At 40.4% G+C, this 13,253-nt stretch overlaps 1 protein-coding gene across 1 annotated transcript in view; it reads left to right on the forward strand.

The window, feature by feature from the left end:
• The first annotated feature begins 3,714 nt into the window (after positions 1-3,714).
• Positions 3,715-13,253, forward strand: part of LOC131731955 (uncharacterized) — a 34,191-nt gene continuing 24,652 nt past the window's right edge. Inside the window, exons 1-3 of the mRNA XM_059021008.1 lie at positions 3,715-3,977; positions 4,413-4,798; positions 5,107-6,452. Of these exons, the coding sequence (XP_058876991.1) occupies positions 3,715-3,977; positions 4,413-4,798; positions 5,107-6,452 (1,995 nt within the window). The remainder of the gene's footprint in view (positions 3,978-4,412; positions 4,799-5,106; positions 6,453-13,253) is intronic.

A 13,253-nucleotide genomic window follows, 5' to 3' on the forward strand; every position in this document is an offset into this window, starting at 1 on the left:
GGTATGGAAGTTTAAAATATTATCACCTTTTCTTGGGCCTGCTAAGTAGTTCAGTATCTTGACACATTTCTAACCTTTTGGGGTAATTTAATGTGTTTATTTGACTTTTTAGCTTTAGTGATCTTGGCTAACAAAGTGTCTTTTGTAAGTAATGAACAGGCACCTGTCTGTGTTTTCTTTTTTTTGTGGATATTTATTTAGATATTAAAAAGCAGGCTTTTAATGTTCTTATTTGACATTACTGTACTCTTTTCTCCTCATGATCTCTTGGGTTTGTCTGGGAGATATATTAGCTCATTAATAATTGATTTGATAAGCCAGGCTAAATGCTATTGTGGTACATCGCTGAAACTATTTGGAAAACATCTATATGTTATTGCAATGACAGGAGAAAAATACATAAGTTACGAATGCTTGATTTTCAGTTCTGTATAATATCTGGGTAATATTTTACATTAGGTGTCTCTAAGTACTGTGTGTATCACACAATTTGTACTTGGGACACAAAACCACCAGGTGAATAAAAAATGTATAACATCTAAGATCATCTATAAAAATAAGTTCATCCTAAATTGTGTATGTTTAGGGGCTCAGGCTTCAGCATCATGCATGTCCTTACTGCATAGTCACTTGTTTATAATGAAAAAAGCCTATGACATAACAATGTTGCCAATTGTATTTTTTACAGCTTTTATTTGCAGTCTCATTTAAATTCTGCAACTTTTTGTGACATAACATCCCTTGATTGTGTTTTGAGACATAAATAGGCTTAGAAATGTAGGACAAGTTATGCCATTACCTTAAGTGAGTGCTCATAAAGAAACTGTGCATGCAGCTTCGGTACCTATCCTGCCCTGAGACTAGGTACTCGTAACAGCAGTCTGGCTAGATTTCCTGTCCTTATGGTTTTTACATTCTTGAAGTTTGAATTAGTTACAAAAGACTTATCATGGTCTACTGATTGCTTCTGGGGCTTGTTTTCCCAATACATCATCATTGTCAGTTTCAGGACATCACTCTGAACTCTCTTGTGCAATTGAGGTATCTGCTAATGAGTAACAACAAGCACACTCAACATTGCCAGGAGAAATTGTATGGAACAAATTAAAAAGAAAACAAGAAAATGAAATGAAAAATGAAAAAAGTATGCACGCAATCACTCATAACAGTACCAGGACAAACTCACAAAAAACAATACTATACATAACAACAAACAACATACTCTCTAGGCATTATGAATATATACAAACTTTCTTTGGGTGTGCCTTCTCCATGACATTAGGAATCCTGAATGCACAGAAATGTAAAATTCTGTTCATGAAAACCACTCCCTTTATAATAGCACATACTGGGCTTGGAAATGGAGATTATAAATATAAATGTTCCTGTTAGGACAAGCTACTAAAAACTACTAAAGAGATGTATTCCACAGCCATGCAAACTCCAAAATCAAAGTGGCATCTCATATTACAGGTACATATGAAACACCAAAAGCACAATGCACAATCTGTCTTTGGGCTGGTTTCACAGTCCCTCAATAGCAGAAATCAACCAATGTAATATCGGGTAGTTCAGGATTAGTGCTAATCAGGGACTGGGAAAACAGCCTTTATAATACAAAGCTACAATTATTGACTCAAAAACAATTCATTGTTTAAAATATAATATATTCATAATAATATAATGGTGTTTTATTTTCAATGCCAAGAAAAAAAAACAATAATAAAGCTTTGCTGTTTTAATAATATGGGATTATGAGTCTGGTATTCAGATGTGTGATGAACAGAAGTGGATGCAAGTATGCTACCCTATGCTACCGTGCTTGAATGTGACTCCGATTTTCCAAGCAAATGTGACTCAGCAAGCCCTTCCAGCCCAGAGTGTAATCCTTTTTGTCTCAAAGTACTATGAGTCACTTGTACAGTAAAATGCCCAAGTCCCATTAGAATAGGCTGAGTATAAATAGGGAAAGTTTGTCTGAACAAAGCTGGGGTCTACTTAGTTGGTAACAACCCTGTGAGCTAACAATGTCCAGTACTGATTTTAAATTAATCAGGACTGTCTGTGTGGGGTTTGCAGGTGGTCAGATTTTTAGTATATGCTGTCTCCAAAGCTTTAACATCCCACAAGTCAATTTTAAATCACATGGATCACCTCAGCCCATCAGGTTTTGAGTAGAACACTCATTACCCTACAAAAAATAGCCTCTAAAAGCTAAGAAGGCTTTACAATCTTGAAACTTGCTTAAATCATTCATTTCTAGCAGCCATAACAAATGCGGTTTATAATAACGTTAATATAATCTGCAGTGATCATTATCTGAAGATAGCTGACCTTGTCTTTCATTACACGCCCTCGTCTTTAGTTCACAACTAGGTTACGGGCCGCTGCGTCTCTCTGTATTCTAACTCAACAAGAGTTATTTGCAATTGAGGCCCATCTAATAAAAGAAAAGCTATTTCGGGCAAATTAATTCACTTACTGTAGCAATATGATACCATAGCCCCAAACTGTGGAAATGTTTTTCTTTTTGTTTTTTTTTAAACCTACAGTCAGAGATTTTTAATCCCTTGTGACAATCAGTTGACTAGAATGATCTGTATTCGTTCCAGCTTGATTTAATAAGCTGGAGCTGGCAAGTCAAGAGAATCATGTCATAATTTCTTAAAGGAATGAGCTGGAGGCAAAAGAATCATCATCGGAATGCAGATGTTTGATTTCTAGCAGGCTGGAGGCGCTGAGGCCCAGTTGTGGAGACAGGAGTCTGGTTTGGCTGCAGATAGCGTGGTGGCGTGTTTTATTCACTGATGAATGCCGTTTTGCCCTTGACAGACCTGACGGAAGACAACGTGTGTAGAGAATTCGTGGTGAGCGTTATGCTGACTGTGGCGTTGTTCAAGCCAACCGGTGGGGCGGTGGAAGTGTGATGATGTGTGGAGGAATCTCCTTTAACACAAGAATGCCTTTGGTGCAGATTGAGGGCAACTTTACTGCTCAGCGATACGTTGACAAAGTCCTTAAGGCAACAGTTTTTCCGTTCCTGCAAGCCAATCCAGAAGTGTCGATTTTTCAGCAGGACAATGCAAGGCCACACAGTGCTAGGATTACAATTGCACGACTTCAAGAAAACAATGTCAAGGTCTTGCCGTGGCCAGCTTTTTCTCCTCACCCGAGTCCAACAGAACATCTGAGGGATCAAATCGCCAGTGCCTTCCACAGGACACAATCGCGACCAGCCAACCATTGCCAGCTGGCTGCAGCTGCACAGGTAGAGTGGCAGAACATCCCATCGCAGTGTATCCAGAGGCTGATGAGGTCAATGCGTCAACGCTGCCAGGATTGTGTTAATGCTCAGGGAGGTCATACCTAGGGGGTCTACTTAAATCACAGTAAATTTACGTATTTTTCGCAAGTAGGTTATGGAATAAAATTAGGATTTTCGCGAACATTTCGCGGACCTGTTTAAATGTTAGCTTGCGTGGTTCAGGGGACGTGGAGCTGGGGGCTTCTAATCTTCTAATCTCCCAATTTTCTAATTTCCTGTTAATTAGCATCTATTTTCTATTTAAGCCCTGATCACCTGCACCTTTTCTGTCTAGTGTTTCGTTTTTGAATCCTGACTGATAGTGTTACGCATTACTCCGAGAAAATTTTTTTTTACAAAGACCATCGTTTCAAACAAGATTAAATACGCGCAGTCTTACCTGCTTCCAAATGGAAAAGCTTTCAGCCTATGCCTTTCCTTCCGACTCAGACGAGTTCCTGCCTCTGACCCCTCCACCGGTCCGTCTCTGTCAGGCATCCCGTTCCTCGTCCCGGTTCATGACCGCACCAGCCCCGCAAGTCAAACTTGCTTCCACCCAGCTTTCAGCTAGGCAAGAGCGGGGCTCAAAGCACGGTTCCGCTAGCCAGCCCCCACCGCAGCTCCACTATAAAGATTGGACGACACCTAAGCTGCTGAAAGAACTCTTTGAAAAGTCAATTCCCATCCCCGTTGGCTGTGATCACATGTCCCTATTTCTTACCTATTGTGAAGCTTTGTCAGCCGAGCCGATTTTCCCCCCCGCTTGCAAGCTTCGGCCGTCAGGCCCTCCTCTTCTGCTACTCTCTCTGGTACGTCCTCTTCAGTACCCCCCGTTGCTCTTCCAGAGTTCCTCTTCTCCCCGTCCTATTACCAACCATTCTATTTCTCTAAAAATTAGGAAGCTAATAATTGAAGTCAAGGATGTTAATCTCGTTTCTATTCTCATTGCTTCTTCTGAGTTTTTAGATCACAGAGTGGTTGACTGTGGAGACGTTTCAGTCACTCTAAAGTCCCGCGACCCACGTTTTCAAAAAAGCCTTTCCGTGGGAGAATTCATCCTCGCTTTCTCCATCTATCGTGACATTCTCTGTTCTGTTTATCCACACAGATTACAGGAGCTAAATCAGTATCTCTTCCTGGTTGTCGAATTGTCTGTGCGCTATGGAGGCACCTTGTTCTATCAATACCACCGTGCCTTCTCAGCCAAAGCTGCTGCCACCCTCTCAGCTGACAACCGTATTGTGGCCCAGATCTTTTCACCCGTATCTTCAGTGGAATTTGTGCCAACGCCTGTAGCGCATGTGCCTCCACAGCGCACTCCTCTTACCTATGCCCTAAGGCAGCAGCTAGTTCTCTTCAACCCATTTCTCATCCCTTTCCTTCTCTTCTCAGTTCAAGACATCTTGCCCCTGCTTCCATCCATGCTTCAGCTCCACCCACCAGATCTCAAGCCCAAGATATCTATGGCCGTCCCATCAAGTTTTCAGGTGGCAGGCAAATATGCAATAACTTTAATTCTTCTGTCTGCTTCAACCGCTCCTGCAAGAACCTCCATGTCTGCAGCTTCTGCAATGACGCCCACTCCCGGTCCATATGTCCTCTTACAGCTAAGTGACAATCAAAGTTACTTCAGGTTTTTACTCCTATCAACATTCCGGCTCTCGCTAATGCGCTTCAAAATCATCCAGACAAGCCGTTCGTCTCCTATCTAATTAGTGGACTTACAAATAGCTTCTTCACTGGCATTTCTCACGTTCCTTCCGAGTCTCACATCTGTCAAAACCTCAGTTCTGCCATTGCAGAGCCACAAGTCGTCAGTTCCCTTCTCCAAGCTGAAGTCGACAAAGGCTTCATGGTCGGTCCCTTTGCAGCACCCCCCTTCACTACCTTTCGCATTAATCCCATAGGCATCGCTACCTGCAAGTATTCTGGCAAGAAACGCCTTATCATTGACCTATCCGCTCCTCGGGGCAGTTACACATGCAGCATTAACTCCCTCATTTCAAGCGAGGAGTTCGCTCTTCACTACATTAAGCTCTCAGACACCATTCATTTCATCAAAATTGCAGGTCACGGAGCCTGGCTTGCCAAAGCCGATATCTCTGATGCATTCAAGGTCATGCCTATTCATCCTTCCCTCCGTTACCTTTTCGGAGTCTGTTGGGCAGACAAGTTCTATTTCTCCACCCAGCTCACCTTCGGTTGCCGCAGTAGCCCAAAAATATTCGATTCCTTGTCTGAAGCCCTCTGCTGGATTTTGCTCAACTCCTATCATGTTCCCTTTCTCCTCCATCTAATGGATGACTTTCTGCTTATTTCCCCCCCTTCAGATCCTCCAGCCCAAGCAATTAATCACCTTAAGACCCTCTTCTCCTTAGTTGGTGTCCCTCTTTCTCAAGAGAAAACCATCTGCCCTGTTAACTCCCTGGAATTCCTCGGCATTACACTCAATACCGTGAAATTCGAAGCCAGCCTGCCTCCTGTCAAACTCCAACGCTTACTCTCACTCATTAACAGTTTTCAGATCTCCTCTTTCAATAAGAAGAGGGACCTCCTGTCTCTCCTCGGTCATTTTAATTTCGCCATCCGCATCATTCCTCAGGGCAGAACATTTATTTCACGTCTCCTAGCCCTCTCATCAGCTGTCAAGAATATGAATTCTCACGTGAAAATCTCAGCCGAAGCCAGAAAAGACATAAAGATGTGGATCAATCTCCTTACTAACTGGAATGGTCTCTCTCTATTTTATGACGAATTCATTTCAGCCCCTCATGATCTTGCCCTCTTCACTGACGCCTCATCCATCGGATTCGGCGGGTTCCTCGCTCCTGAATGGTTCTCCAGCACTTGGCCCCCTGAAATTCAGCTCCTCCCCCCTCAAGAGGAATCTACGGCTCTCCTAGAAATTTATCCAATCGTAGTGGCCGCTGTCCTCTGGGGTCACCAATGGTCAAGAAAATCAATCCTTTTCTTCAGCGATAACAAACCCACAGTGCACATCATCAACAAAGGACGTTCTTCATCCCCCCTCATTATGCGCCTGCTCCGTCGTCTCATATGGTCTTCCGTATCTCTCAACTTCCTAATACAAGCCCGCCATCTTCCTGGTACCCATAATAATGCTGCTGATGCTCTCTCTCGCCTACAGGTATCCAAGTTCCATCAGCTGGTTCCATCTGCCTCTCCAAACCCCCTCCAGACCCCACAGTTTCATCAGCTGCTAGACTGAACTCTACCCTCCGCAACCTCCTTCAATCTGCTCAAAACTACATGTCTACAGCCCTCGCCCCTTCTTCAAGAGCTTCTTATTCTACGGCCTGGTCAGCATTCTTAACCTTCTGTGCTCATAATCATATCCACCCTATTCCCTTCAATCAAGACTGGATCCTGGCCTTCATCGTCCATACTAAGGAATCTCTCCATCTTTCCCCAGCATCCATTAAATCTTACATTTCAGGAATCCAATATCACTACCGCATCATGTCCGTGCCTTCATCCACCATCCTCTCCATACCAGTTGTTCCTATCTACAGAAGGAAGATACATAGTTTACGTCGCTTGCATTGTGCTGTAGTTCATTCAAAGAGGTTTCTTTTTATTCTCTCTATACTTGTCTGGTATGCTTTGACCCCTAAAAGAGGTGACTTTCGCAGTGACCCCTCAATTTCCCGATTTCCGCGAAATCCGTGAAATCACGATTTAGGTAGACCCCTAGACCCGATACTAACTTTGTAATGTTTTCATTTTGACAGCGTGTTTCACGTTTCATACTGAAAACTTATCATGATTCTTTATTTTTGTTCACATTTCCTGTGAGTTTGTTTGATATCTGTTTTTAAAATATTTGATTGAATCCGTTAGACCTGAGTGCTGCATTTCTTTTGTGCATGAGTATATATATATATATATATATATATATATATATATATATATATATATATATATATATATATATATTCACACATCAGAAACAGGTTAATTGGAATCACACCAATCCACCAATCAGACCTGGCTTGTTTTTGATTAAAGCAGAGACAGACAGACAAGCATGTGGGTGTCTGCTTCAGATCACAGTCTAATAAACTACAACTGGGCAACATCATTTTTTTTGCAACATTTAAATCCTTTTACTAAAAAAGGAGACATAATTTAGTAGCGGCAGCTTCTTCCAACTCCCATATCTGAACATGCTCAGCATGTGCTGTTACTTTCCTTGGAAGAGAATGTTTATAGGTGAATCCGGACAGGGGTGAGATTTGTAAATCATCACTCATGCTTATTATACATAACGTGCTGGACATGATTTTAGAAGTGGGGATTCAAAATAAATCCTATATATAAAATATGAGTGGCAGTATGAAAAAAGGCGTTTGTGTCTTTTTAAAATAAATCTGTATTAGGTATTATTTAAAAACTGCCCTTAGTCTACAGTCAGATAACTGTGCTAACCGTTCCAGTCCTGGCTAGACCTCAAGGTCCCACCTTATCTTAGCGCTGTACCTCTATGTTAATATATGCTGTCCAAAATCCTGTTAGACCCTCACAGGACTCCTAGGTCCCAGTCTGAGGTAGTGTATAAATATATGTTAAAAAAAAAAAATTGTCCTGGTCTTATGTGTACTTAATATAGGAGTTCCTTCTTCAGCTCAACAAAAACAATTCAGGACTGAAAGGGTTAATGCGTGGGGAGTGGGAGGCTCTGGGTGATAAACCCATCACTGGGGTTATAAAATGATACACTTAGATAGTGCATAACAAAACTTGCAGTAGAACCTACTGTAGTTTACATTTTAAAGCTTTTCTTTGTGATTCTTATCCAGCCCAAGATACAGTAGGTTGCATCCCCTCTGTTTGCAGTGGCTTCAATACAAGGGTGTATTGCTTGTATAAACGTTACATTTAAAATTGTGCCAAATTCTTAAAGAAAAAGTACAGTGGCCAAATTAGTAACGGATACCTATGTGGATGGCTTCATGTTTAGTAGTAATAAATGAATGTGAAACGTATACACTTTAAACATGGCACTCCAGAAATCAACCACTAGGGAAGCACAGAAGGATTGGGTTGGACTGGTTGCTTTCTGGAGGGAGCTGGCCTAATGATACCAATCAAGGCTAGCATTTCAGGCTAGCATTTATACAGAGCAGTGGCGGGAGTGCAGTAGATTGATGGATGGATGAGTCTGCTGAGAAGTGCAGAGCATACAGCACCACGCTGCCCGGAGAGAAAGTGTTGGGATGTTAGTCTCTCGTATCGGCTCTAATGGTTTGTTGTGTTGCAGCTTATTTCCATTCACCTGCTTGAGTGAACACGACATAACCCGAAAGAGGGCCTCCAATATAACACTTAGAAAGAAGTGCTGTTGTTACAGTTTTTTCAACAGAAGTAAAATCTTTTTAGCGGTACCATTGTCCCTAATGGTTAAAGTAATATAATAAATACAAACATACAAGCTGACTGTTTGACACTTAACATGTTACAAACCAGTGAATGATACATATCTTCAGCTATTGTCATATGATCTAAATTATTGGTGAATACTGTGTAGATCTAGATAACCCAAAAAGCTCTGACAGGCATTCACTATCCAGAGATCTATTTTCCAACTTGCTGTATTTCAAAGAACAATGGAAGACCTAGCTATGAATTTCTAGAGGCTTCAAGTCAATCAGGCAGCCGTGGTACAAATATTCATCATGTTTTTCTTTTCTTTTTTTTTGCTTTATACCATATATCCCCACATACAGAATCTCTTAAATGTCACTTTATTTCCCCCTTTCTCTACGAAGGGTGCCAAAGCAGTAGTTCTGCCTCGGAGGAGGCTTCTGTTTGAAGACATGATAGATGGTGTTTGTAAATGTGTTTCTCACTTGGGCTGTATTTTAACAATCATCTGGCAGGGTCGTGGGGCTTGAAAGAATGTGGCTTCTTAGCTGGACACACGCCAAGTCAATCAATCACCCTGCATGTCTTACAGAAGTCCTGATTGCCACCCTCTGCTTGCTCTAAATTCTACATATGTTAAACACATTGATCAAGACAGATTTGTCCTTGACAAGTGTGTCTGTGTTTGTGTGGACCTTCGTCTTGAAGATGGGAGCTGTTGACATAGTTTTAAGGCTGGATACCAGTCCGTTTATCTGGAAACTCAATTAAGTGCTATTCCCAGCAGAGCTGTTCTTCGCCAGCACCTAAAAGCAGAACATCTTGATGAGCCTTCGGTCTGAATATAGCCACGCTCGTTAGCTTGTGGTGATACGCAACAAATCTTCTCAAGTTCCAGCAGTGTTCTAGAAAACAGAATAAAATAGTAACTGCTGCACACAGCCTTCGCAGCTGGTTGACATTATGTCAGATTTCCTAGTCAGCTAAATTACCAGGCTTAACTTGCTGCTGTTAAATCAGTGACATGTCAGTCATGACCTTTTATTCTGTGTGAGTGCCAGGAAAACATAAGGGTTTATAGAACAAAACATGGTCAATAGATTTATTTATATTTATATAAATGAAAAAAAAATGTATGTACACAAAAGGTGTAAATGTTTGAAAAGTAATTTATTTCAGGATGTTTTGGACAAAATACCTTCTTCAGCTGGGTAGAAAGAAGTAAAGACTTCTTGCAGTAAACATGTTATTTTTCCACCTTTTGTGTACCTTTTGTTTCATTTCTGTACACTGCAGTTATACCTCCTTTCAAACTATAACATTGTATTACACTGACCCATTCACAGCTCAAAAGAAACTAAAGTGTGGTAAATGTGTACAAAACAGCAGAATGTACAAATAAACTGCTCTTTAACTGCAACTGGAGTTCACAGCACTAACTGTAACTGTAAATATAACTGTAAGAAGAGATCGCTGAGCACTTGAAACTGCACATTGTTAAAATGCAGTTTGTTTCTTTTTTTAATTTCTTTTTGTGTGTCTCTGTAATTATTGATTTTCAGCACTGCACATATGTTGTACTTATGATTCAACTAGACGCCCATAATTGACAAGGAAAAAAAGTCAGACATGACTCCTTGCATTTCATTTTAAAGTGGTACACTGACTGGTATCACTGGTACTGTATCTGATAACATAGCCAGCAAATAAATAATTGAATATACTACACAGAGAGACACTAGTGGTAATACCTTCGGTCTCATAATTTATGACATCACAGAAACCCTAGATGGAATTATTTTATATATATATATATATATATATATATATATATATATATATATATATATATATATATATATTCTGTTTTATAGGCATGTCAAAAATTACTTTTTTGTTCTTTTTTGTCCACAAGGGGACACTAGAACACTACTTGTGAAAATGGCACAGCTCTCAGAGTGTCATATTATATAGGTAGCAGGTTTCACTGGCTCTGTTTATTTTTGTAGCGCTATTATTCCTGGCAGTGAGTGTCATTTTATGGTATAAGTACAAGGTTGTCCTGGAAGGTTGTCCTGGAAGAAAACTTGCTTCCTTCTGCTCTTACAATGTTCCCCAACTCTGAGGATTGGTTTTTCCAGCAGGACAATGCTCCATGTTACACAGCCAGGTCAATCAAGGTGTGGATGGAGGACCACCAGATCAAGACCCTGTCATGGCCAGCCCAATCTCCAGACCGGAACCCCATTGAAAACCTCTGGAATGTGATCAAGAGGAAGATGGATGGTCACAAGCCATCAAACAAAGCTGAGCTGCTTGAATTTTTGCGCCAGGAGTGGCATAAAGTCACCCAACATCAATGTGAAAGACTGGTGGAGAGCATGCCAAGACGCATGAAAGCTGTGCTTGAAAATCAGGGTTATTCCACCAAATATTGATTTCTGAACTCTTCCTAAGTTAAAACATTAGTATTGTGTTGTTTAAAAATGAATATGAACTTATTTTCTTTGCATTATTCGAGGTCTGACAACACTGCATCTTTTTTGTTATTTTGACCAGTTGTCATTTTCTGCAAATAAATGCTCTAAATGACACTATTTTTATTTGGAATTTGGGAGAAATGTTGTCAGTACTTTATAGAATAAAACAAAAATGTTCATTTTACCCAAACACATACCTATAAATAGTAAAACCAGAGAAATTGATAATTTTGCAGTGGTCTCTTAATTTTTTCCAGAGCTGTATATACACTGAGTGTTCAAAACATTAGGAACACCTGCTCTTTCCATGAATCCAGGTGAAAGCTGTGATCCCTTATTGATGTAACCTGTTATATCCACTTCAATCAGTGTAGATGAAGGCGAGACAGGTTAAAGAAGGATTTTTAAGCCTTGACACAATGGAGACATGGATTGTGTATGTGTGCCATGCAGAGGGTAAATGGGCAAAACAAAAGATTTAAGTGCTTTTGAAAGGGGTATGGTAGTAGGTGCCAGGCGCGCCGGTTTGAGTGTGTCAAGAACTGCAACGCTGCTGGGTTTTTCACAAACAACAGTTTCCCGTGTGTATCAACGGTTTATTGATGAAAGAGGCCAAAGGAGGCTGACACGAATTGTGCAGAGCAACAGACGGGCTACAGTTAGTCAATTGATAGTCCAGTACAACATTGGTGCCGAAAGACCCGTAAAAGAATGCACAACTCGTCATACCTTGACACGAATGGGGTATGGCAGCCAACGACCTAACAGAGTTCCACTTCTTTCAGCAAAACACAAGAAACTGCGGTTGCAATGGGCTAAGGAACGAAAACACTGGACACTGGAGGATTGGAAAAACATTGCCTGGTCTGATGAATCCCGGTTCCTGCTGTTTCACGCTGATGGGAGGACTAGGGTATGGAGAAAACCACATGAGTACATGCATCCATCATGCCGCGTGTCAACATTGCAAGCTGGTGGTGGTGGTGTGATGGTGTGGGGTGTTTTTCATGGCACACATTGGGCCCCTTGATAAAAGTGGAGCAACGTTTGAATGACACAGGATATCTGAACATCATTGCCAATCAGGTGCATCCCTTCATGGCAGCAGTGTATCCATCTGCTAATGGATTTTTTCAGCAGGATAATGCCCCATGCCACAAGGCTAGGATTATCCAGGAATGGTTCCACGAACATGACAGTGAATTCAGCTTACTGCAGTGGCCTGCCCAGTCACCAGATCTCAATCCAATTGAGCATCTGTGGGATGAGATTGAACAAGCTATTCGGAGTAGAGATCCACTACCAGCCAACTTGACACAACTGTGGGAAGCATTGGAGTCAACATGGGCCAGCATCCCTGTGGAATGCTTTCAACACCTTGTAGAGTCCATGCCCCGATGAATTGAGGCTGTTCTGAGGGCAAAAAGGGGTGCAACTCAATATTAGGAAGGTGTTCCTAATGTTTTGTACACAGTGTGTGTATATATATATATATATATATATATATATATATATATATATATATATATATATATATATATATCATGTAGTGTATATGTTTGTTAGATATATATTTTAAAAATACATAAACATATTAAAAAGTTTTTAGCTTTATGGATGTCCCATAATAATGGTTAAAACATTTTAAATACCGCCATTTTTAATTGTTAAAAACATTTTAAGGAAATTACAACTATAACAAATTAATTCTAGGCTTTTAGAATGATATGCTATATGATGACCAAATAATTTAAAAAGATGAATAATGAAACATATGTACACTGCATGCAAAATGTTGGTCAATGAAAATAATCATCATGATTGTCAAATATGTATATATATATATATATATATATATATATATATATATATATATATATATATATATATATATATATATATATATATATAGCTCAGGACATAAATAGCAAATAGTAAATAAAATATTTGAAGATCTACAAAAATAGCACAATCCTTGTTAAAACAGACTCTCAGTCAAACAGATCTACAGAGGCATGGGGGAAGGCTTTCTTGTGATGAGAGGTCTGTTGGGTGTCCTATATATTTAGAGAACTCTGCAGCTC

The sequence above is a fragment of the Acipenser ruthenus genome, chromosome 3, assembly GCF_902713425.1.
Source record: "Acipenser ruthenus chromosome 3, fAciRut3.2 maternal haplotype, whole genome shotgun sequence".
Taxonomy (NCBI): Eukaryota; Metazoa; Chordata; class Actinopteri; order Acipenseriformes; family Acipenseridae; genus Acipenser; species Acipenser ruthenus.